The sequence below is a fragment of the Xiphophorus couchianus genome, chromosome 21 (assembly GCF_001444195.1).
Source record: "Xiphophorus couchianus chromosome 21, X_couchianus-1.0, whole genome shotgun sequence".
Lineage (NCBI taxonomy): Eukaryota > Metazoa > Chordata > Actinopteri > Cyprinodontiformes > Poeciliidae > Xiphophorus > Xiphophorus couchianus.
Genome location: NC_040248.1, coordinates 1,909,032 through 1,935,383, shown reverse-complemented (window position 1 = coordinate 1,935,383; position 26,352 = coordinate 1,909,032). Strand labels below are relative to the sequence as shown.

At 39.3% G+C, this 26,352-nt stretch overlaps 2 protein-coding genes and 1 long non-coding RNA gene across 9 annotated transcripts; 1 reads left to right on the top strand and 2 right to left on the bottom strand.

Annotated features, from left to right (window-relative positions):
• Window positions 1-3,806: 3,806 nt before the first annotated feature.
• Window positions 3,807-4,431, bottom strand: LOC114136479 (uncharacterized). 5 transcript variants are annotated; one of them, XR_003593804.1, is made up of 3 exons: window positions 4,207-4,431; window positions 3,955-4,125; window positions 3,807-3,918 (listed from the first exon to the last, which is right to left on the bottom strand). It is a non-coding gene; the product is annotated as an uncharacterized LOC114136479 (long non-coding RNA). The 5 variants fall into 5 exon arrangements; XR_003593802.1 differs by having other exon boundaries at window positions 3,813-3,864; window positions 3,919-4,125; XR_003593801.1 differs by having other exon boundaries at window positions 3,815-3,864; window positions 3,937-4,125.
• Window positions 4,432-6,540: 2,109 nt separating this feature from the next.
• chrnd (cholinergic receptor, nicotinic, delta (muscle)) lies at window positions 6,541-17,062 on the bottom strand. 3 transcript variants are annotated; one of them, XM_028004428.1, is made up of 13 exons: window positions 16,949-17,040; window positions 15,399-15,563; window positions 14,874-15,019; window positions 13,706-13,750; window positions 13,525-13,634; window positions 12,903-13,058; window positions 12,727-12,836; window positions 11,612-11,812; window positions 10,556-10,667; window positions 9,145-9,259; window positions 7,979-8,189; window positions 7,768-7,886; window positions 6,541-7,451 (listed from the first exon to the last, which is right to left on the bottom strand). In XM_028004428.1, exons 1-13 carry the CDS (start codon window positions 17,004-17,006, stop codon window positions 7,266-7,268), a joined length of 1,734 nt encoding a protein of 577 aa, XP_027860229.1. In that variant the 5' UTR covers window positions 17,007-17,040; the 3' UTR covers window positions 6,541-7,265. The 3 variants fall into 3 exon arrangements, with proteins under 3 accessions (XP_027860229.1, XP_027860230.1, XP_027860231.1); XM_028004430.1 differs by having other exon boundaries at window positions 7,441-7,529; XM_028004429.1 differs by lacking the exon at window positions 15,399-15,563 and having other exon boundaries at window positions 16,949-17,062.
• LOC114136454 (beta-1,4-galactosyltransferase 2-like) lies at window positions 17,014-25,067 on the top strand. The gene is made up of 3 exons (XM_028004462.1): window positions 17,014-17,067; window positions 19,986-20,514; window positions 24,008-25,067. The coding sequence occupies exons 2-3, from the start codon at window positions 20,086-20,088 to the stop codon at window positions 24,668-24,670; spliced, it is 1,092 nt and encodes a 363-aa protein (XP_027860263.1). The 5' UTR covers window positions 17,014-17,067; window positions 19,986-20,085; the 3' UTR covers window positions 24,671-25,067.
• Window positions 25,068-26,352: the final 1,285 nt, after the last annotated feature.

Below are 26,352 nucleotides of genomic sequence, written 5' to 3'. Positions count from 1 at the left end.
GACTCTGCAGAACAGAACCACAGTCCATCAGACTGAGGAGAAGCTTTATGACATCAGCAGCTCTCTGACGGTTCCAGACGGTTCTGATCGGATCTACAGCTGCACCATCAGAACCAGGAGGAACCAGAGGAGAGCAACGTTCAGGAAACTATGTGAGTAAAATTCACTGCAAAAACACAAAATATTACCAAGTATTTATGAAATATCTAAAAAAAAAAAATAACATGCAAGTAACTTTTCAGCAAAATTTATAGGTTCCTGTTTTAACTCAATAATTTATCAATGTTGCTAAAAAAGTATTAGATCAACTGGAAGATTATTTTAGTTTTTCCAATGTTATCAATCAAGTTTATTTGTGTGAGCAGCCAGATGGTTCAAGGTGTTTATATCATAAAAACACAAATTACAAAGTTTTACAGTCAACAATTGAATAAACATTACATTTAGATGAGTTTTATACTCATCTAATCTGCTGGTCAATGTTTCATTTATTATTAAATATTAAGCAGTTCCAACCAGGTGGATTTTAGTCCTGATTTAAAGGAACTCCATGTTTGTTTGTTCCAGATTTGTGTTGCATAGAAGCTGAATGGTAAGTGAAATAATTTGCCAATCAATCAAGTTTATTTTTGTAGCACATTTGAACAAGGAAGTTCAAAATGCTTTAAATCATTAAAACACCAAAATAAAACATCAGTCACTGATTGAGAAACGTTACATTTAGTTGAGTAAAAGCTTCTTTAACTTTTCATCAAAATGTAATAATTGTTGACTTTAAACAAGCTCTGATATCCTGTTGAATTGTTAATTGTAATTTAGTTTTGTCTTATTTAAAGTTTGCTAAAATATTTACAGTAGAAACTAAAATACTTGGTAAGATTTAGTGGTTTTTATTTCTGTTTCCTCTGATTTCCAGCTTCTCTTCAGTAAACTAAAACCGTTTATCTTTAAAGCAGAGACAGAGATTGGAGAGCTCCACTTTCCCACAATGCATCATTGATAAAAACATCAATGCGAGCCTGAAACCTACGTTTGCTGAGCCAGTCGGGTTTTAGTTCTGCTGTGTGCGTCGGGTCTGAACTGCTGGGCTTTTCTGGCTGCAGCAGCAAAGAATGAGCATTTAGTTTTTCCTGATTCTGCCTCTGCAAAGCGACGCCGGGGAAACGGCGGCGGGATTTTCTGGATGAGCAGAAAGTGACGGAACCACTGCTGACTTCGCTGAGCCGGCAGCCATGATGGGCTTGGCTGACTGACTGCAGAATATTTGCTGTTCTACGTTCTTTGGACTTTAGATTCATCAGGATGGCATTCTGTACAAAGAATCAATTGAAGCTGTAACAAGAGACATAAATAAATGAGAATTTCACCTGAAGAAGAAGAAGATGGTTGGATAAACATTCCTCTACCTTCTGATTCTGCAGCAGGACCTGAAATTAGATTTCCATACAGTTTCTCTCCAATCAGAGTGAATTTCAGCTGTTCTACTAAGAGGACTGAGCAGAAACATGTAAATCTGCTAGAGGTGGTTCTATAAAATATTTATTCAATGAGGCTGAACATAAATGCATGCCACACTTTTCAGATATTCCCAGTATGTTTTTCCTGTCTGACTCCAGCTGTCAGTGTTTCGGGCGGCGTTTCAACGATCCCCTGCTGGGCTCCAGTCTCTTCCCTCCAGAACTTCTCTCTCACCTGGAGGTTCAACCACAGCCAGGCCGTCGCCACCCTGGCAGCCGGCTCCGCCTTCACAGCTTCAGACGGGTGGAGGAAGCGGGTGGAGGGCGTCTCCGAGTCCGGCAGCCTCACGCTGAGCGGCTTGTCCTCCAGTCAGGACGGAGTTTACAGCTGTGAGCTCAGCGATGAAGAGCAGACGCTCATCACCGACGTCCTGCTGACGACGCGCGAAGGTCAGATCAAATTCTCTCCATAAACCATAAAATTATTCGGTTTGAAGATTAAAGTGGAGAAAAACATGAATCAGCTTCATTTTTCTGTTTTTGTTCGAGACGCTCTGACTCAAACTGAATCTGGAGTCCAAACCTTCTGGGACAAAATCACCAACATAATTAAAAATGATCAATCATTTTATTGCAAATTGATCATTTTGTGATTTAATCCTGGAATATTTTCATGAAGCAAATTAGAGAATAATAATTTATTGCAGGTTTTGAAAACTGATGTTTCCTTTATCAGAAGAAAAGTTTCCAACTTTTTTTAGTCGAATGTTTTCTATTTTAGAAAATGTTTTTAAACTCAACAACAAAACTGAACTTTCTTCTAAAACTCTTTGTTTTTAGCCAAATTTAACAACTAGGAGCCAAAAATCTGTTGAGTAAAAAATGGCTGAATGTTTGTGGCCTGACTTCAGTGAAATTAAAGTCACAGAAAAAATACTTTGTGTTTTAACAAACATTTTTCATTTAATCCTAAAACATTAAAAATCAGCTTCATTTTCATTTGCATCATTCATAGACTGCAGTCAGGGCCACATGAAATTACCCCGAGGGCCACACATGGCCCCTGAGCCACACTTTGGACACCCCTGTCCTGAACTGTGAAGGAAGAAAACCAATTTAAACATTTTCTATCATTTTCATCTCATTTGTTGTTTGAATCATTTTATTTTGACTGCAGTTTCTGACGCACTGATGTCTAAAACAGGTCAGACGTGGAAAAGAGACTTTGTGTCTCACACAGATTTACCTGAACAGGTGAAGGTGAGTAAAAAAACGGTGAGGGTTTCTGCTGCTGCTGCAAACACCTCTGGGCTCTACAGCGGTGGAGGAAAGTTCTCTGGAAGGACGAATCACGCCTCTGGGTCTGGTGATCTGATGGAGGAGTCTGGGTTGGATGGGTGTCAAAGTGGAAAGTTAGGTGGAGGGAAGATCTTTTTGGCGCTGTTCTGTAGCAGCTGTTCCACATTTTGGATAAATTCACTCTGAACTCAGCTGAGACGCCATGGAAACGGCTCCTTCCTGTTCCAGACTTGGGCTACGTTCATGTAGCAGGAGGATGCGACAGAAATCCAACCTTTTCGCCGCTTCCATATGTGGAGCTAAATCTGTTAGTTTCAAACCGTCTGCAGTCTGAACCATCATATCACATTTTCTCAGACTTTTACATCGTTAGAGTGAGACATGGGTCATGAATCAGGATGTAAACAATATGTGAAAACTATAATTATGAAATAATGAAGCAGTCAGTGAACGCATCACCACCACTCTTATTTCTGACTCCACCTCCAATCAGACTTCTCTACAGAAGCTGCAGCTAATGCTCTGCTAAAGGCCGTCGCTGTTAGCTGGACTTTCCTCTTATCTGCTTCCTTCTTCTTTGTTTGATCTGTTGATAAATAAACTTTAAAAATGATCCATAAACGTCTCCTTACACAAACAGAGCGCCGCTGTGTGGCTTTGAACCGATCATCACCTGCTGTCTGAACGTGGCCATAAATCAGTTTGTTACTGATCTGACTGCGGACCTCGCTTGGCCTTCTCATCCAACATCAGTGTCTGACCTCAAGAATGGTTAACTATTCCCATAAGTATCCTCCTAATCCCAGTTTTCCCAGAGGAGTTAGAGTGATAGGAGGAGTTTTAATGATACTGAAGGTTTGTTTTGACTGTTTGTGTTTCAGGAGGTCACAGCAGAGTCGCAGTAATCGTCTTCTGTGTGCTGACAATCATCATATTAGCTGCGCTGCTCATAGCCTCCCTGATGGTCTATAAGAAGGTGAGAAACATTCACAATTCAGCTGCTGGTTGGAGTCGCTGCTTCCTGTTCTGACCCACATGTGTCTGATCCAGAAACAACCAGAACCTCCAGAACCTGGAGAACGTCCAGAACCTGGAGAACGTCCAGAATCTCGAGAACCTGGAGAACGTCCAGAACCTGGAGAACGTCCAGAATGTCCAGAACCTGGAGAGCATCCAGAACCTGGAGAGCATCCAGAACCTGGAGAACGTCCAGGTTCTGGAGAGCGTCCAGGTTCTGGAGAGCGTCCAGGTTCTGGAGAGCATCCAGAACCTCCAGAACCTGGAGAATGTCCAGAACCTGGAGAACGTCCAGAATCTGGAGAACGTCCAGAACCTGGAGAACGTCCAGAACCTGGAGAGCATCCAGAACCTGGAGAACGTCCAGAACCTGGAGAACGTTCAGAACCTGGAGAACGTCCAGAATCTGGAGAGCATCCAGAACCTCCAGAACCTCCAGACTGAGTTAGAGACGCTGCGACCCGCCTGCAGGTGGGGTGAGGTCAGAGTTCAACCTTCTGGTCTGTTTTAGTCTCACAGTTTCACCAAAAATCTGAAGCTTGCAGCCAATTTGTGGAAAATTTAAAACCCTTAACGAATATTTGATCACACAGAAACGTGTCGGGATATTTCTGCTGGTCTAACCTGAAACATCTTGTTGGGTTTTACTCTGAAAGGCTCACGCCACAGTTTAAAAGCAAAGTGTCTCCATCTGCAGACTGAACATCATGACCTCCACCAAGAAGAAGCTTCTCTGCAGAACAGCTTCGTTAAACTGAACTAAACCGCCTTAAACAAGAGAGCTGCAACTAAAATATGAGCAACACAAGAAAACGTTTCCCTGACCCAAAGGTCACCAGGATTTTTATTAAAGCTCATAATTTTGACTAAATTACAATAAGATCCACAAAGTATTTCAGTTATGTAGAAAAGACAAGAACATCCCACTTACAGGATCATCAGTCCGGATTCTGGGCCAAATACTAAACCTTCAAATTAACCCTTTCATGCATGGTGGTCACTACAGTGGACAGCTTTCTAAAAGCCATTTTCTTGTGCTTCCTGTGGATTTTTATGTTATAAATGCACACAGACCACTGAAGTGGACACTAATGCATCATAAAATATACCATCAACTACTGGCCATCAGCTGCAAATGCAAGAAATTATTTTTGTTAAATACAATATGGCCGACAGACAAAGAAGCATGAGAACCGACCCGGTCCCTCCTTCTACTGTAGACGAGTCTTGCAAGTAAAAAAAATATTGTGACATCAGATAACCCCTAAGGAACAATACTACTGATGTATTTTTCAAATAACAACTTTGTATTTGGACAAAATTACAATTGATCACAAAAAAATATAAAAAATTATTTTTACAAAAAAAATGTCCTACCTTTTTTATGCCTTAAGAAAAAAATTTTAAAAAATGGAAAAAAACATTCTGACACAAAGGATCATAATTCATGCATGAAAGGGATAAATCTATCCGGTAAAATGTTTGATCAGATTGGAGGACATTTCTGAACCTGCTGGTTCAGTGTGACTTTAGATTTAAAACTTCTGAGTTTTTTGGCAGAAACTTTTTTTCTTCTATCTACAGTGACCTTAGATAAAGGTCGCCTTGTGTTTCTCCAGCTTTTCTAAAGGTTTTCTTAGGCTCTGACTTAGACTTGTACTGTATTGATCCTTTGGGAAGACTCCCTCAGGAAATTGAATTGCACTAACTCAATGTTACCATGAAACTAAACCTTTGTGGTGTTAAACTATGATGTCACGTAGGAACATTATTAACGATATAACGTTTGCATATGAACATTTGTTCAGCCTTAATCTGCTGCATCATCTTTTTCTAGATGTGAACAGAAATATGTTCCATGTTCTTCATGAGTTTTTGTAGTTTTTCAAAATATATTTTTACTCAATTTGTTTGCTGACGTTTCCTGAGAATAACATCAGCTGCTCAAACGTTGCCAAAGCAGAAGTTGTCTGTCCGTTTTAAAGGATTGTATGGCTGTTTGATACATTTCACATTTTGTATGACATTTTAACATCAAGCTAATATGCCTATAGATGGAAATGTTCATTAATACTCGTTAAAATGGGACAATAGAGAAGGTTTTTGGTATTTTTTCTTTCTTTTTTTTAGTTCCTTTAGAACAAGATGGCTTCTTTTTTATAATCATTAAACTTCCAAACATCTGGATAAAACAGAATATTGTTTTCATATGTGGAATTAAATACAGCCAGAAAAGTCCGGAATAATTAATCTGATATGACATGGCGTCCACGGCAGGTGGCGCTGTTTCCTCCTGATTCATAGTCTTTTCTTTGTAGTAAATAAGAAGCTGAACTCATACATGCATGTATCATTACAGTTATTCTGCATTAAGATGTGGAATTAGACGCTTTAGCCCTTTATCTAACTAACTAACTAACTAACTAACTAACTAACTAACTAATTTAGGCCTGAAACTGTTAGACCTTCAATTCTCGTGTTATGTGAAAATGTTTTCTTTTCTCAGCCTTAATATAAAAAAAACCTTAAAAACTTATAATTCTAACTTTTCAATCAGAACAATAAAAGAAAAATCCATTAAAAATGTTTCAATCTGTTTTTATTGATCTACAAAATTATATTACAGGCTCCAATTAACTTTATTATGCATTTAAAAGCAAAAATATCCAGTAGTTTTATTTTTCTGTGGAAATATTCTGATTATTATTAATAACCAATCAAACCAATTGAATAAAAATCAGTTTAGAAAATTAAAAACAAGAAAATAAACAATGGCTTCATGTTTTTATTTGGTTTTATTGCTCTTTACAAAATAAAGGATAAATTAGAATATTAGACACTTAAAGCAACAAACATGCAGTAATTTTATTCCCCTGTGGTTTTATTGTGAGTGATTATTATTAATAACCATCTGATTCCCTGAACCGTCACATTTATGAATCTGTGTTGAAAGAAATTGAAGAACATCTGAAGTCATATCAAGTATTTTTGGTGATAATTACATTTTTGTTTTTCATTTAATTTTTCATGTCATTTTTAAAGCAAACAGAGAAAATCAGCATCACGTTTTTTTTGCCATTTTTTGAAGACTTTTGAAGTTTTTGTTTTTTATTGAAAACATAAAATAAAGTTCATTTATTAAAGCTGGCAAAATGAAAATTCAGAAAAAATCTTACAATTTTATCAGAAGCCATTTTTTGGCAGCCAAAAAAATAATTCTCAATTTTCTAAAGTATTTTTTTAATAAATAATAAAATGACATTTATATTGTTATGTTTGGTGAATGCAAAAGTAAATGATGGCATTCATTAAAAAATAAAACTTGTCTCGCTGTGCAATACTTCTAGGTAATTTAAACCAAACTGATGTTTTGGAGACACAAAGTAAAGAAAACCAGAACCAAAATATTCACTTCAACCTCAGAAAACTCAGACGATTCAAACATGAAGTGGATAAATGAGTAGAACCGGAACCGGGCTGCCGGTTCCGGCTCTACTCCAGCAGGCGCAGGTTGTCCTCGCTGTAGTCGTGCGGGTCTCCCTGGAAGGGCAGGCGGGGGGGGTGGTTACAGATCCCCATGAGGAAGATGATGACGGTGCCGAAGGTCATCACCGGGGTGATGAGGAAGAGGCAGAGCCGGTCCACCGTTCGGGCGATGCCGCTCCAGTTGTCCTTCTCCTGCGAACACAGAACATCTGGATCTAGACTCTACTGCTGCGGCGGGCATAGATCTATGATCCTAGATCACCTCAGCTCCTGCAGCAGCAGCAGGAGAAAGAAACATGATTAAACTGAAATTAAAAGAAATTAAACTTCTGCTGCAGCTAAACTCATTTTTAGTATTTTTCATAACTTTGAAAATTTTATTTTAGTCATTTTTCCAGATAAATGCTAAAACTCTAGTTTACTCAGCTGTTTTGTAACTTCCAGTTGAATAAAGATGTTGGAGTTTTGCTGATTTGGTTTCTGTCTCCTGGTGTTCGTCTCCTCTCACCTCGTTGTAGTCGTTCTTGTCTCTCATGTGTTGGACGATGTAGTTCGCTCCGTCCACCGCCGGCTTCATCTCCCCGTACAGCTGATCCATCGCTCCGTCGCTTTCCACCGGCTTCAACACTGAACACACACAGCCTGTCAGTGCCCCTGCTGACCCACCTCCCGGTTCTGCCTGGTTCTGTTCGGTTCTGTCTGGTTCTGTCTGGACGTACCTGAGGCCGGCGTGGGCCGTTTGGACAGTCCGTGTCTCTCTGACTGCCTCTCAAACATCAGCTCGCTGCGGGACTTGATGCTGTAATATTCCTCGGCTGCAGCGATGTATCCCACCGAGCTGGATCGCCGTGGCAACGCTCCGTCCCACGCCGGCTCGTCGTCCGCTGGCTGGGCCATGTGGAGGATCCGGGGCAACCGCTCCAGGAAAAACTGGACAAAAAGTTGATTAATATTCATTTAATGTTAAAATCCAAATGAAGAGACTTTAAAATCCTGCAGTTAGTTTCTAATCACTGGACTTAAAGAACCAGAACCAAACATGGAGACGCATTCAGCTTCTATGCACCATAAATCTGGAACAAACTCCAGTCCAGTTTGTTCATCCTAAACTTTTAGGATGAATTAGTGTTATTATTGTAGCACAAAAATAATCCTATATTTTTAAAATATGTAATGAAGCTTAAATAAATGTGCAGGTTGTCATGGTTATGCAGGTCAAACAAGCTGTACACTGCAAAAACACAAAATCATTTTTAGTGAAAATAACTTAGTCTAAAAGAAACTTTTCAGCAAGATATAGAGGTTTGTTTTTAGTCAATAATTATTTAATAATAATGAAATCCACTAGCAGATTATTTCACTTATGCATCACAGAAACTGGAAGAAACTGAAAATCAGCCGAAACACTGATCTCCTTTAAATCAAGGCTGAAAAACGGGTTGAGTTACTTTAGAACCGTAATAAATGAAACATTTATCAACATTTATTGATGACTTTGATGACGACAATCATCAAAATGTAATGTTTGTTTCTGACTCTCTGATGTTTTTATGACGTTTTATTTTTGTGTTTTTACCAATTAAAGCTGAAACACAAATAAACTGATAGATAACAAGACATTTTATACGTTAAATAATCAACCAGCAGAACTAGAAGTTTAGTTTTTTCATTAATATAAATCAAATAAACTTTATTGATTTAGTTTTTGGTTTCCTGACTTCTTGTCCTCCATTTATTCTCCGACTATTTTTCTCTGATGAACTTAAACTTCTCTATTCTGTCCTGTCTTTTTCTCTTTCCTGTGTTCAGTTCCAGTTTGTCCGTCAGTGTGTGTGAAATCAGAACCATCAAATCTATTAAATGTTGTGATTTTTCCGCTCTTCACCTTCTTGGTCCATTCAGACATGACGTGTGTGCTGGGCGTCCTGAAGTGCAGGTTGAGAACGACGACACAGTTCAACACGACGATGGTAACGAGAACCATGATGAACATCAAATATCTGAGGAAAAACATCAAATGAGAAAGGTAAAGGCTGAAACACAGAAGAACATCAGTAAACCTATAAAAGCTGCTCCATCAAACATTCAACCTTACCAAGTATTTCTGTCTCGTTTCTACTGCAAATATCAGAACAGCTGAAATAAAACAAAACTGACTTACAGTTGACTTTTCAGCAACATATACAAGTTTGTTTTAAGTAAATATTTCCTTAATATTGATAAAAAAAACAAAAGTTATAGTTCCACTGCTAAATTATTTCACTTATAAGATGGAAAATGTTTTGTTATCCATCAACAAGGCAGTTCAAAGTGCTTTACTTCATAAAAACATTTTTAAAATCCATAAAAACATCATTCAGTCACTAATTAAGAAAGAAATGTTACATATTGATGTAATGTTTGATCAAAACCATCAACACTCATTAAATATGTCGGTTAATGTTTCATTTTTTATGGTTCTAAAGTAACTCAACCAGTTTTTCAGCCTTGATTTAAAGGAGATCAGTGTTTCGGCTGATTTTCAGTTTCTTCCAGGTTTCTGATGCAGAAGTGAAATAATCTGCTAGTGAATTTCATTATTATTAAAGAGTTATTGACTTAAAACAAAGCTCTATATTTGCTGAAAAGTTACTTTTAAGTTAGTTTCAGTCATGGTCTATGCTTTTCCTTGTTTATTTAGAGTTTTCTGTGTCCTTAAGTCTCTTCGTTGTCCTGTCCTCCCCTTGATTGTTCCCAGGTGTGTCTCGTTTCTGTGATTACCCTCCCGTGTATTTAACTCCACCTGTGTTCCTTGTTCCTCGTCGGGTCCTCGTCGTTGTAACCCTCTATGTTGCCGTCTATGTCGTTGTCTAGTCTATTCGTCGTCAGTGTGTCCATGTGCCTGCTGTTCGTTGTTTGGACTGTGCTTCGTCATTAAAACCATCATTATTCATCATACCTGGGTCCGCTGCATCTGCCTCACCACCTTCACCGAACCACTTCATGACAGTTTCAGTCATTTTTTGCAGTAAAATCTAAACCAAAAATACTTGGTAAAATTTTGTATTTTTGCAGTGAAGCCAGCAAAAGAACCAAAAATGCAAATTTATTTCTAGGTCCAATTTAATCTTTGTTACAACTTTTATTTAAATTATTTTAAATAAACAAAAACACTTTCAGCTCATCCTGAAAGCTTAGGAAGTCCTGGACTGAAAGTAAGTTAAAAATATGTTTTTTTAAAATTATTTAAGGACAATCAGGAACTCTAAAGTGTTTGTTCTTGTAGGTATTGAAAAATAAAATGACTTTTTTCCTACTTGACTATGAGGGGGACGGACATGGACGTCTCCGGCAGCCGCTGGGAAATCAGCAGCAAGAAGACAGACTGAGCCAGCAGGACGGAGATGGACAGCGTCATCTTCTCCCCACCTGAAGAAAAATCACAAAACTTCATCCTCACCTAAACACCAAAACACTAAACTTCAGATCTGCAGCTCTGAGTTTAACCAGATGGAACCAAAACCGTTTACAAGTTTGACAAGTCCTAACACTTTATTACGAAGGGGTTTAAATTAAGACTAGCATAATCCTGTTAACACATGAAGGAGACGTCATGAATGTTTCCAGCTGTTTTCATGGACGGCATTCGGTAAATAATGACATTTTAATGCAAAGTTGTGTTGAAAGTTGCCTTAAAATCCACTAAGTGTCAACTATAATAATATTTTAATGCAAAGTTGCATTAAAAGTTCATTTAAAACTCATTAAAAGTGTCAACTTTGCTTTATTTGGTAAATAATGACATTTAATTTCAAAGTTGTATTAAAACTTGCATTAAAGGTGCATCAAAAGTGTCAATTATAATAATATTTTCATGCAAAATGAATTAAAAGTTAAATTAAAATCCATTAAAACTATCGACTTTGCTTTATATGGTAAATAATCTTATTTTAATGCAATGTTAAGTGAAAACTTCCATTTAAAAAGTATCAGTGTTGCTTTATTCAGCAAATAAAGACATTTAATTCAAAACTTCCATTAAAATCCATTAATGTGTCAACTTTGTATTAAAAGTATCATTATTTACCAAATAATGCAAAGTTGATGCTTTTAATGCAGGTTTTAAAGCAACTTTGCATTAAAATGTAATTTTTTTATTGACTGAAGCTCCATGACAGTCAACACTTCCTGTTCCTGACAGGAAGTCATGTCCGTCTACCTACAGACCTTCACAATAAAGTTTAATCTAGCTACTAACAACAGATCTTCTGCAAATCTTCCAGCTTTGCAGAAGAGTCTTTCCTCTGAGTGACCTCTGAGTGACCTCTGAGTGACCTTCAGAGTTTGTAAAGCAGCTGCGGTTCAGTACTGACTGTCGGCAGGCAGGTAGTAGACCAGCGAGGCCAGGAAGGAGATGAGCACACAGGGGATGATGATGTTGACGATGTAGAAGAGCGGCTTGCGTTTGATGACCAGGTAGAAGGTGATGTCCTGGTGCTTGTTGCTCTCCATGGGAATGTGCTTGTAGCTGTTTCTCTTGGCCGGCCGGTGGATGATCTCCCACTCGCCGTTCTCTGCAGGCACAAACTTTACGTCATCAGCTCCTAATTTACACATTATTCTCAATCTAATCTCCATTTTAATAAATCTAAGGATTTTAATTACATTTTGATTGTTTACATATGACTTTGTTTGCCTTTCTCTGTGACAGAATATTTCTAATTTAACCGATCAGGTTAAAGAAAAAGCTCTGGATGTAAATGTGAAGATATTTTGGTTATTGTGTCAGATAAGATTTTCAAATGTTTAGCAGAGAAATTTGTGTTCTAGAATGTGAGTTTCTTCAGAGACAAACTGTTGCATCCTCAGTGCACTAAGGAGCGTTATCACAGATCCTTCCTCTGCCACTCAATATGTTCATGTTTTCATTACCAGGTTTTACCAAAGAGCCAAACCAAGTTTATCCAGAAACTTTTACTGAAAAGTCGACTTTGTAGGAACCAAATCCGCTCTTATTCTTTCTTAAACTTGGCTAAATGTAGCAGATGCTTTGAAACAAAGTCGCCCAGATCCTGTTCTTATAACAGAAAATAAATGTATTCAATAGAGCCCAAAACAAACTGAAAACTAGAAACATTTATTTTAATACAACATGCAGAATTAAAGCAGTTGTACGTAATAAATTTATGCCAAAAACCTTTGAAATTTTCTACAAAAAGTGTAGAAAATTTTCTTTTGACATTTTTTCTGGAAGATTTCTGAGATTAAACACAAAATTTCTGAGTTTTTGGTGGAAATTTTCTTTTCTTCTTTCTACAAAAGCCTTGAAACACCGTCGTAAAAATCACTTTCAAGTTTTGGATCTACAATAAATATCGGGCCTGATTTAGGTTGGGGGGGTTTGGCCTGCGTTTATGATTGAGTCTAAAATTTTGACCGTCAGGGCAGAAAGTTTGGACGCCTCGGGTTGAAAGGATAAAACAGTTGCCTGTGAAGCTGGCCGGGTCGATGATGATCCACTCCACGGTGTGCGTGTGAGTTTCGTTCCCGTCTTTCTTCAGCAGCATCTTGATCTCTTTGGCGTTGTAGGTCAGGGAGCTGCAGAAACACACAGAGCGTTTATCCCTCCTGACCTGCAGGAGGCGCCGTTTCATGGCCACCTACGTGAACTTGAGCGTGCAGTTCTGCCAGTCGAAGGGGAAGTAGTTGACGTTGATGGAGCAGGAGGAGCGGAAGATGGCGGGAGGCAGCCAGTAGCAGAGACCAGACGGATCCACCAGGACGTTGCTGTAGTAGGCAACCTGGAACTGGGCGTCGTTACTAAACACAGGGAACGATGACGTCACGATGACATCACTGCAATCAGATAAACTACTCATACTCCGTCCCACAACACGCACTATTAAAAATATGTACTATTTATTTATTCAACCAGTTTTGGCACTTATGAAACATACAGAACATCTTGACAATAATTAACCTTCAGGGTATAAAATGAAAAATAAAATAAAATTTTACTTGTCTAAACTCAAGTGAACTAGAAACTTGACAAAAATAATGTTCATCTATACTTTGTTGCTAATATTCTATAGTAAAACTAGTTTGTCAAACAAAATGGCCGCCTTGTGTGTGCTGACGTCACTCTGAGAGTGCGTTGGGGAAAAAAATAACTATTATTATTATTATTATTAATTATTATTAACAATTCAAATTATTAACAATCTTCAAACAACCAAACTTTGTTTAATGGGTTTATTTGACCTGATTTGTATAAATAAAGTTTTACTTGTTTTCCAGGACGATCTCCGGCAGCCACACCATGCTGGGCGGCAGGCGCAGCATCTCGATGCCGTCGAACTCGCTGGCGTTCCACGACAGCCGGTAGTCGGTCCATGTCTGCGTCAGAGAAACGCAGATCAGAGCGGAGGTTTGGTTCGATTAAAAAATAAAAAAACATTCTGACGTACGTGATCGATCCACACGTTGGTCAGCAGCGTCTCGTCTACTTCTTTCTAGAGAAGAAGAGACAAAAACTACATCATATAAGAAACACGGTAGTGGCAGCATCATGCTGCAGCTGTAGGAGGGAGAGAACAGATGCATGCCACACTTTTCAGATAGGGCTGTGACTAACGGTTCCTTTAGTAATTGGTTATTTTGATGATTAATTGATTAATCGGATTTGTAAAAATCAGCCTGTTTTACAGATTTTTTGTTTAACCGCTTAAACTTTTTTATCCAGTATTAAAAATGCATTAAAAGATTCAAATAAACAAATAATTCAATTTCTTTTTGCAATAACAGAATTTCTTTAGCGCCATTATGTGTCAAACTCAAGGCGCGAGGGCCAAGTCTGGCCCTCAGCAGTTTTTTATGTGGCCCTCTAGAATCTCCAGTTTTTCACAACGTCACAAAAAATTTACAGATCTCTGCATTTTTTACACTAATTCATAACTTGGAATTTATTGCAAATTTTCTGGAAAATGGTCAAAACCTTTGGGTTTAAGTGACTGCTAACTCCTGCCTGCAGGTGGCAGTGTTTCTTACTTTTACCACCTTCTGCCTCGGCCTTATTGGACATCAGACATGATCGACATGCCGAGTAACAAGAAGTTATATTTATACATCAACACAAACAATGTAAAATTCCTAGCAAATATTTTTGAATCTGTGATTTTAATTGCAAAAAAGAATCAGAAAAACAATCTTTAAATCCTGATATGTGTTTTTAAGAATGTAGAGACCGCTATTTATTGATAGGTGAACAGTTTGTTAATGGTTTTATCACTTTATCTTCCTGGCCCACAAAGATATTCATGATCTTATTACGGCTGAAAATGAAAATGAGTTTGAATCTGAACCAGGTGAAGATAAATCTGCTGCTTGAGGGATTCTGGGTAAAACCTTACAGACAAAGGCATTTTAATTTAAAAGGCTAATTGTATATATATATACTGTACAGCTTTGGCTTAATTGCTGCTCTGAGGGTGTTATTTTCTCAGCCATTTATAAAGTCTGCATGCTCCAGTAAACGATGAACCAAATCTGAATCAATAACTGGTTCATCAGGATTCATCCACTTTCAGATAAATGTGATTTTTGCCTAAAGAATCCAGGAAGTGGCAGGTTTTCTACCAGAGAGATGAGGTTGGAGAGCGTCAGCGCCAGGTAAACGTCCACCACCTCCTGCTGCTTCTTCACGGGTCGCAGCACCTTGTTGTATCCTTTCTCCACGAACAGGTGGTTGATCAGACGCTCCTCCTCGTTGCGGCACAAACACTCTGACACAGAAACAGATTCAAGACGAAAACGTTAGCATCATAAAGCTAACTGTGCAGAAACACTGGAGGGAAACTCTTAAGACTTTATTTCTTTTTAAAAGTTATTCATGAACCTTTGACCTTAATGACCTTCACTAACAGAAAGGAGAAATATTGAAAGAGTTCTGCACTGTGATGCTGCTTGGCGACTAATGATCAACGTATCATCCTAACCAGAGGAGAACTAGCAGCTGTGCTGCAGTAAAGAAACTTCAACATGTTTTTACTCCAGTAAAAGTAAAAAGTATTTGGTAAAAAGTTTACTGGACTGAGTAACGGGTCGAATTGTTAATCATTTAATATTTAAACATTATAAAAGCTTATAAAACTTTAATAAAACCTGCAGTGTGTTTCTGTCTGCTGGACTTTTGGTTAAAACATAAAGGAACCGTTTGGAGCGTCGGTCCGTCACAGCAGGAGGGAAACGGGTCCGGTTTCAGCGGCTGGAGGCCAAAGCTGAGACAGCAGGGATCAATACCAGCAGAACCGACCGGAACCAGCAGAACTAACAGAACCAACCAGGAATGAACAGAACCAACAAAACCAAACAGAACCGACTGGAACCAGCAGAACTAACAGAACCAACTGGAACCAGCAGAACTAACAGAACCAACCAGGAATGACAGAACCAACAAAACCAAATGGAACCGACCAGAACCAACAACATCCAGCAGAACTAACAGAACCAACCAGAACTAACCAGGAACGAACAGAACCAACAAAACCAAACAGAACCGACTGGAACCAGCAGAACAAACAGAACCAACCGGAACCAGCAGAACTAACAGAACCAACCGGAACCAGCAGAACCAACCAGAACTAACCAGGAATGAACAGAACCAACAAAATCGAATGGAACCAGCAGGACCTAACAGAACCAGCAGGAACCGACCGGTATGAACAGAACCAAAAATACCAAAATTTCCACTGAACTTCATGTTTTGCTCCGTCTGATGATGTAATCTGTACATTTTAAATGATTAATAATCTGATCAGTACTTCAGTTCTTCAGTACTTCAGTACTTCAGTACTTTTTACCAAATACTTTTTTCCTCCTGAGTATTTTCTTGGATGAAAGTTTTTTGCTTTTACTTCAGTAAAATATATCAAAGTCGTTTTACTCTTAGTTCAGTGATTTTTTGGATATTCTTTCCTCCTCAGTTACTACAAACATGATCATTTGCTGGTATTTTAGTATTTTATTCTGTTCATTCCTGGTTGGTTCTGATGGTTCTACTGGTTCCAGTTGGTTCTGTTTGTTCTACTGGTTCCGGTTGGTTCTGGTTTTGTGATCATTTGCTGGTATTTTAGTTTAGGAACATTTAGTTTTCATCAGTTTTTCTGCTGTTTACGTTTCAGTTTTATTGAAAACATCTGAAAACTAATAGATTTTTTTTTTCTATGAAAAAGCAAAAATATTTTTGCTTATTTTTGTGGCCAATTTTTTCTGCTAATATCCTATTAAGTTTATAAATAAAAGCTCCTTAAAATGTGAAACTGATGAAGGTTTTGTTTTCTCTTAGTTTTTTTAACAGAAGAAAATGTTTGGGTGGAAATGTGCAGAACACTGCAAAAACACAAAATCTTACTAAGTATTTTTGGTTTAGTTTCTGGTGCAAATATCTTATTACAGCTGAAATAAGACAAAACTAAATTACAAGTAACTTTTCAGCAACACATAGGAGCTTGTTGTAAGTCAATATTTCCTTAATATTGATTTTAAAAACGTTCTAGTTCCATTGGCAGATTGTTTCTCTTATAACTCGGTAAGATTTTGTGTTTTTCCAATGAAATGTTTTGATTTCTTTAGAAGCAACACTGAGCCATTTTGGAACTAAAGCAGAAATAAATGTTTGATAGAAAGCAGATCACAGCTGGAGGTGAACTGACCTGAGGAGAAGAGCGTCAGCAGCAGCAGGGCGACCAGCGCAGCTCGCTGCAGCTCCATGGCGGACCGCCTGACTGGACCAGAACCCGCTCTGCCCGCCGACCTTCACGCAGGAAACTCCGTGAGTGACAAGCAGCAGCTGCAGAAACACAGAGGGCAGAAAATAGAAAAGCGACAACAGGCTGCCGGACCGGCACCTCTTCTCCTTACGGGAAGCAGAACGAGACGAGCCGGAAACACGCAGAACATTCCCAGGATTTATTTATCCTGCAGAACTGGGGTGTTGAAACAAATATGACTCCACTGTGTTTACAACACTGCTGAAATTGATTATATTTACATTTAATCTGATTTATTGCGACAAAACTGGAGTATTGATTCTCTAAAAAGGCAGCTGCTGAAAGAGCAACAGCTGCAGGATCGCTGCCGGCTAGTCTGAAGGAGCTGAATGAAACATTTACCAACATGTTTCACGTTGACGCTCCATAAAATGTCATGTTTGTCAGATTTCTCAATTGTTGACTGTGTGGTGTCTCTTGTATTTTTGTGTTTTTAGGACATAAATCACGTTGAACTCCCTTGTTGTTGAAATGTGCGACACAAATAAACTGGATCCTCTGTGAGGAAACACAGAGCTGCGTCTGCAAGGCGACTCCAGAACCAGACGGTCCACAGGCCTTTTCAAACTGAACTGCAGTGCTAAGCTAATTATTTTCCTCTGAGTTATGCACACACACGTTTTCTCATGAGAGGATTACATTTTATCACGATTCAAAGAAATACATGTTAAAGAATTTGGTCAGAAGTTTGGACTTTGTGTTAAACTGCAGCGTTTTACTTCCAACTCACAGCCGTTACTTCATAACACAGATCTGTTTGTACCGAGATATTTCATTTTCAACCGTCTAACGTCTGGTTTTCCTTCGTTGGGGCCTGCCCATAACAATGCATAAGCACATGGTGCAAGTCCATGTTGCATGGACTTGCACCATGTTGCAAGTCCATGGTGCAAGTCCATGTTGGTAAACATTCTTGTCAATCTTCTCATGCTATTAATTACATTGCAGCTTTCTTTAGCATTGATGCTAATTTCTAGCATCAGAACCCTGGGTCCAAACCGACTGGCACACTTTGGCAGACCCCGGTTAAATTTCTTCTGGAATTTTCTAGTTAGTGTTTATTATCTATTTGCTGAAACTGTCTAATAAACCGTTGATTGAGTTCTGCTAATGAAGCGTCTGGACTCACGAACTGGAAGAACCGCAGTCAGACTTTATTGCGGAGCGTCTCTCCAGTTCCCCTTTCATGAGTTCCTCTTTCTCTAAGATAAAATTAATGGTTTAGTCTTCAAAGAAATGATGGGGATGAGAGGAGATGTGTGAAAAACTGAAAAATAGCAGGATATATGGTTATGTCCATATAATCTACATTTGCTAGACCTGCCACAATAAACAATAAATCAATTAATCACGTGATGAATTAAAATTAGATCAATAATTTCCATTTGCATGATTTATCGTTTTTCTCTTTCTACCAAAGTCTGGATGATAAAAGTCTTTGTGCTGTTTTGGTCTCAACTAGTTTCTTTTTTCTGAAGTTGACTCTGTGTTTCGTTCACAGGTTTCAGGATTCATTTTATTTGTTGTTTCTGTTGTTTTGTTTGTTTATTGAGGATATTTAACATGTCTTCCAGTTCCAGTGGTAAATGTTGATTAGAATTTAAAGTTTATTGATCTCTGAGAACGTGTTCTTGCATTATTATGCGACTGTTTCTATTATATTCCTTGAAAATGGTCTCAAAACAGCAACATTGTGGTTTATCTCAGCTGTAACGTCTCGTACTGACAGAACCATCTGCTGCATGACCTTGAAGATCTTCAAGTTTTTAATCTGCAAACTGTATTAAAATGTTTGCTGGTCCAATTCTGCAAGCAGCAAATGTCACATGTAAAACATTTTTTAAATGTCCATCTATTATCATGTCTATTGTCACAAAAGTATAAAAAATACATTATTTGGTTTTTTTTCTATACAAACTATGTCTAAGAGAAGAAACTATCATTGATTCATTAAAATCAACCTGATAATTCATGTTTTGTTTTATTAAATCCGAATAAATTTAAAACACACCAGGAAGTTCAGCTCCGACTGAGAAAAACAAGAAGACTTTCTCAGACTTGTGGTCTAGTCAAAGTCTGGCATGTATTGAGTCTACAGGCGGTTCAAACAGGAAAACCCCAAATGTGGCTGAATAAGAATAGTTGTGCAAAGCAAAGTGGGTGAGAACCCCAGCATGGTGCAGTCAGACACTCAGAGCAAGTCTGCAAACACGCAGCTGCAGTTGCTGCTGATCAACCAGCCTGGACCCAGTTAGAACCAGTGAGACGGCCCAGTTAGAACCAGTGAGACGGCCCAGTTAGAACCAGGACAATAACCAAATTATTAGACAATCTCTGTTCCACAGTCGTGTGTTTGAACTGATTTCCTCCTTAATAACAAAAAGCTTCATTTAATTTAAACACTGCATTTTATCTTCATTGTATCATTTTTTTATTAAAGTCCATTTGAACAGTTTGATGACCTGAAATGTTTTCATGTGCATGAAGATCATCTCCAGGTCGCCTCCTGTTAAAGACAAACATCTTCTTTAACATGTCAAATTGAAAGCATTCAAGGGCCACATTTATTTCTACAGATTTTTCTATTTTTATCTCTTTTATAATATTCTAAATAGACAATATTTTAATAAAGCAATGAAATCCAATATTTGTAGAGAAGGACCAAAATGTAAGCAGTTTCTGTTGTTTAAATAGATCAAATTTTCAAGCATTTCGGGAATTTATTGCTAAACAATGTTCATTAAAGAGAAATGCTTTGTCTCCTACCGAAATGAATAAATATTTTAAGAAGATTTATTTGTGACTAAAAGCTGAGTTGTTGAATTTTGGGCTCAGGACAAACTGGACATCCCTGAAATAAATGTTCTGCAGAATTATTCCATTATCTTATTGTATCCAATATTTCTGATCTTGTCTGCAGGTTTAGTTCCGCTACACAGAAATGAAGTCACCTGTCGGCCAACATGAGAGCCAAATAAGGAAGCGGAACTCGACCTGAACGGAGCTTCCAGGTTGCAGAGATGGGAACGTCAGTGGCTTCAGATCTGAGCATCAGAGAGATGAAGAAGAAAATCACCATCATTCTGGCGCTTTCTGTGTTATTCACTCTGACGTGCTTCACCGTCTTTTTACTCCACAGCAAAGACACTTCTTTGGTTTTTCCTTCCTTGCCACAACAGGTGGTGAAAGGAAGCAGGAGCGTTTTTGGAAAGATGATGGATCATATTCGGGTAAAGAAGATCCCAGGCGTCTCCCGGGAAACAGCAGCCACCTCGGCTCAACCGGCTCCGCCTCTGGATCCGTGTCCCGACTCGCCTCCGTCTCTGGTGGGTCCGGTTCTGGTTGAGTTTGAAACTATTCGCAGTCTGCAGTGGGTCCGGAACCAGCTGGGGTCGGTGCTGCAGCAGGGAGGCCGGTACAAACCCCCGGACTGCACCGCACGGCAGAAGGTGAGGCGGCGCGTTTAGACGGGAAAGTTCATGGAAATAAATACATGCATTCATAATAAATATATATGCACGATTTCAAAACATGTTGAAGAAAATGTTTTACCGTTTGAAACCAAACATCTCAGTTTTCCAGGTTTTCGGGGCATTTAAAAAAAAAATCATCAGTTGATAGTTAAAGTTTCTAAATTACGTTTGGAACCAAAATTACTTCTGTTAAACTTTCCTGAATATGAAAACGTGGAAAACTGAGATGTTTGAGATAATGAAACATTATCATGTTCATTATATATATATATATATATATATATATATATATATATATATATATATATATATATACTGCTCAAAAAAATAAAGGGAACACTCAAATAACACATCCTAGATCTGAATGAAAGAAATATTCTCATTGAATACTTTGTTCTGTACAAAGTTCCATTTGCACAACAGCAGGTGAAATTGATTGTCAATCAGTGTTGCTTCCTAAGTGGACAGTTTGATTTCACAGAAGTTTGATTTACGTGGAGTTATATTGTGTTGTTTAAGTGTTCCCTTTATTTTTTTGAGCAGTGTATATATATATATATATATATATATATATATATATATTGGACAATGAAACTGAAACACCTCTCATTTTAGTGTGGGAGGTTTCATGGCTAAATTGGACCAGCCTGGTGGCCAATCTTCATTAATTGCACATTGAACCAATAAGAGCAGAGTGTGAAGGTCCAATTAGCAGGGTAAGAGCCCAGTTTTGCTCAAAATATTGCAATGCACACAACATTATGGGTGACATACCAGAGTTCAAAAGAGGACAAATTGTTGGTGCACGTCTTGCTGGCGCATCTGTGACCAAGACAGCAAGTCTTTGTGATGTATCAAGAGCCACGGTATCCAGGGTAATGTCAGCATACCACCAAGAAGGACGAACCACATCCAACAGGATTAACTGTGGACGCAAGAGGAAGCTGTCTGAAAGAGATGTTCGGGTGCTAACCCGGATTGTATCCAAAAAACATAAAACCACGGCTGCCCAAATCACGGCAGAATTAAATGTGCACCTCAACTCTCCTGTTTCCACCAAAACTGTCCGTCGGGAGCTCCACAGGGTCAATATAAACGGCCGGGCTGCTATAGCCAAACCTTTGGTCACTCGTGCCAATGCCAAACGTCGGTTTCAATGGTGCAAGGAGCACAAATCTTGGGCTGTGGACAATGTGAAACATGTATTGTTCTCTGATGAGTCCACCTTTACTGTTTTCCCCACAACTGGGAGAGTTACGGTGTGGAGAAGCCCCAAAGAAGCGTACCACCCAGACTGTTGCATGCCCAGAGTGAAGCATGGGGGTGGATCAGTGATGGTTTGGGCTGCCATATCATGGCATTCCCTTGGCCCCATACTTGTGCTAGATGGGCGCGTCACTGCCAAGGACTACCGAACCATTCTGGAGGACCATGTGCATCCAATGGTTCAAACATTGTATCCTGAAGGAGGTGCCGTGTATCAGGATGCACCAATACACACAGCAAGACTGGTGAAAGATTGGTTTGATGAACATGAAAGTGAAGGTGAACATCTCCCATGGCCTGCACAGTCACCAGATCTAAATATTATTGAGCCACTTTGGGGTGTTTTGGAGGAGCGAGTCAGGAAACATTTTCCTCCACCAGCATCACGTCGTGACCTGGCCACTATCCTGCAAGAAGAATGGCTTAAAATCCCTCTGACCACTGTGCAGGACTTGTATATGTCATTCCCAAGACGAATTGACGCTGTATTGGCCGCAAAAGGAGGCCCTACACCATACTAATAAGTTTGTGGTCTAAAACCAGGTGTTTCAGTTTCATTGTCCTATATATATATATATTAAAAATTCCCTTCTCACCCACCGCGGGTGGTTCTTATCCTCTGAGCTCGGGTCCTCTACCAGAGGCCTGGGAGCTTGAGGGTTCTGCGCAGTATCTTGGCTGTGCCAAGGACTGCACATTTCTGGACTGAGATGTCTGATGTTGTTCCTGGGATCTGTTGTAGCCATTGGTCCAGTTTGGGGGTGACTGCCCCGAGGGCCCCGATGACCACAGGCACCACTGTGGTCTTCACCTTCCAGGCCCTCTCCAGTTCCTCCCTGAGGCCCTGGTATTTCTCTAGTTTCTCCTGCTCCTTTTTCCTGATGTTGCAGTCGCTTGGTATTGCTACATCTACCACAACGGCTTTCCTCTGTTGTTTATCCACTACGACAATGTCTGGTTGGTTCGCCATTACCATTTTGTCTGTCTGGATCTGGAAGTCCCACAGGATCTTAGCTCTAGCGTTCTCCGCCACCTTTGGGGGTGTTTCCCACTTTGATCTCAGGGTTTCCAGTCCATATTCTGCACAGATGTTTCTGTACACTATGCCTGCAACTTGGTTATGTCGTTCCATGTACGCTTTCCCTGCCAGTATCTTGCACCCTGCTGTTATGTGCTGGACTGTCTCAGGGGCCTCCTTGCACAACCTACACCTTGGGTCTTGTCTGGTGTGGTAGATCTGGGCCTCTATTGCTCTGGTGTTTAGGACCTGTTCCTGGGCTGCCAGGATGAGGGCCTCTGTGCTGTCCTTGAGTCCAACTTTTTCCAGCCATTGGTAGGATTTACTGATATCAGCCACTTGGGTTATTTGCTGGTGGTACATCCCATGTAGGGGCTTGTCCTCCCATGATGGTATCTCTGGCACCTCAACCTCCGTTCCCTGTTGTCTGAGATATTCACTGAGCACATTGTCTGTTGAGGCTTTGTCCCTGATGTATTTATGGATATATATATATATATATATATATATACATAATTTAATGAATCTGCCCTTGTGAAAAATAAATATACCAGTATGTTAAATGTTAGCATGCTTGTTGCTAGACTAATCATCAGTATATTTCAGGTTAGTTAACTTGAAGTGAGTTATTGTGGAACAACTAATTTTGTACTTAATGTATTTTAATAGTAATTAAATTATAGAAAATCACAATTTGAAGTGTACTATCACATGCTTATTTTTATACCATATAAATGTGCTATATTTATATTTAAGGTTTACTAAAATATACTATTTGAAAATACTACCAAAAGTACACTTTCAGAAAAGTATTGTTTATATATATTTGTAATATATTTTTTAAATGTGCATTTAAAATATAAATTTTTACAAATTCATTGAAAGTGTATTTTTTAAAGTATTATTTTAGTAACATATTTAATTATATTGCCAGGCCTGTTCAGAACTGAATGACTGCTGGTGAGGAAATTCAGACATTTGATCCCAGTCTGTTGGAGTTAGGATGGATCTAAAAGTTGCAGGATGGTAGCTCTGTAGGACCGGACCGGACCTGACCGGACCGGACCTGAGCACCCTCCAGCCTTGTGTGCATTCGAGACATTATGGATCCTGTTACATGGTAACAGGATCCATAATGTCTCACTGGCTCTACCAGTTCAAACTCTCCCTGCGTCCATCTTCTAGGTGGCTGTCATCATCCCGTTCAGAAACCGGTATGAACACCTGACCCACTGGCTCTACTACCTCCATCCGGTCCTGATGCGTCAGCAGCTGGACTACGGTGTGTACGTCATCAACCAGGACGGAGACGGAGCGTTCAACCGGGCCAAGCTGATGAACATCGGATTTGTTGAAGCACTGAAGGAATACGATTACGACTGTTTTGTCTTTTCTGACGTAGACCTGGTACCAATAGATGACAGAAACCTCTACAGATGTTCTGACCATCCCAGACATTTATCTGTGGCTATCGATAAATTTAACTACATCTTATCCTCAGTAACAGCCTTCGGTGGCGTCTCCCTGCTGACAGAGGAGCAGTTCCTTAAAGTCAACGGTTTCTCCAACACTTTCTGGGGCTGGGGTGGCGAAGACGACGACCTGTACAACAGAATCATCGTAAGAGGAATGTCCATAACTCGGCCGGACGCTGGGATTGCAAAATACAAAATGATCAAACATGGAAGAGACTTGCACAATGAGGTGAATCCAGAAAACGCTGTCAAAACACAAAAAACCGCACAGAATATCGAGACTGATGGACTAAACTCACTCAACTTTACAGTGAAGGAGATTTTGAAGGACGTCTTGTTCACTTTAATCTCTGTGGACGTTCAGGCTCCATGACAGTGATTTAAACACTGGATCTTACTTGAAATGGTGGCAGCTATGGCTTTGTTCCGATAGGTGTGTATGTTTTCCTGAACGAGGCCTGGGTTCATTATCTTGGAAAATAACAATCAAGATGTGAAAGTGTAAGGTAGCACAAGTTAAATGTATGAACTTTGGTTACCAGAAAGCACAGATACTTTTTACCCAACTGATTTTCTCAGCCAACAACAAGTTGTTTTTCATGCTGGTTACAAACACAATAACACATATTTATGCATAAATAAGATACTGATCATGTAGAGTTACATTTTTTGTGGTCAGATTCTGTCTGACTGATAAAGATGTGAGTAGCTCGAGAAGAAAGCTCCACATTTGGTATGTTACGAAACAGAAGTGGTTTTTAATGACGTGTTTTGTAGTTCGAAGCCGTTTTACTATAATAGGCAAAGAATGTAGGTAGAACAGCAGAACAATGTGAGAATAAGGAGATAATTTAAATGCACAAATAATATGTTGATGTTCTGGCATGTTTTGCCGTTATAGTGTGTTTTTATTCCACCATCCCACAACTTGTGAAAAAATAACAACCTTTTTCAAAAAATGGCTGCAGGTTCCAATTTTTTTTTTTCAGTTTCAAAATAATCAGTTTCAAATCTTTTGGGTTTCTTTTTGAGATAACTTTATGGCGCAGATTTAGCTCCATATAATGTAGGAATTCCTCCACTGTTGTCATTTTTGATATTTTCCTAAATTGAGAAGATAATTTCAAGCTAAATTCCCTTCCAGTCATGCCACCTCAACAAGAGCACAGAAAGCACAACTGCAGTGATTCTTGGCAACATTTTTGCTCCCAACCAGTCAGTAATAGGGGCTGGTTAAAAATCAACTCCTATTTGCTTTAGTGGCTGGGCTCTAATGTTAATGTTTCACTTTCTCCGCTGCTGGCAGAAAATAACTCTAAAACAGAGCAGAAATTTCATGTCACAGTTCACAACTTCTTCTGTTCACTGATTGGCTGGTCAAAAATCAGCCAGAGGAATCCAAGTGAAAGGGAGAAATCCCAGAAAAATCCCAGAAATTTCATTCATTCTGGGGAAAAATTCTAACCAAGTTTAGAATAGAATAGAATAGAAGTACTTTATTCATCCCAGCAGGGAAATTACTTCGCAGTTACAGCATAGAGACAAGACACAATAACAACGTCCGGGTGTTGATTCTGGAGTTTGGCTGTGTCAGAGCTGATGACGTCACAGGCCACCGCTGCATCAGCTGATGGGGGAATGTAAACAGCGATCAAAATGGCGGATGTAAACTCCCTCGGTAAATAACACGGCTGCATTCCCACAGCCAGAAGTTCAATGTCCGGGCTACAATCTGTTCCTTCACGTTATCATGACCGGGATTACACCACCTCTCACTCACATAAAGTGCAACCCGCCGCCCCTCTTCTTCAGACTCTTGGAAAAGTCCCTGTCCCTGCGCACCAAGGAAAATCCAGGGACCTCCACCCTGTAGTCCGGAATAAGCGAGTGTAGCCAGGTTTCCGTGAAGCAGAAGATACTGCACTCCCAGTACTCCTTCTGGGTCCTAACCAGCGCCATGAGTTCGTCTGTCCTATTTCCTAAAGAACTCACGTTCCCCACAATAATCGCCGGTACCGCTGGCCTGCGCCATCTCCTCTTCTACCTCCGTTTAAC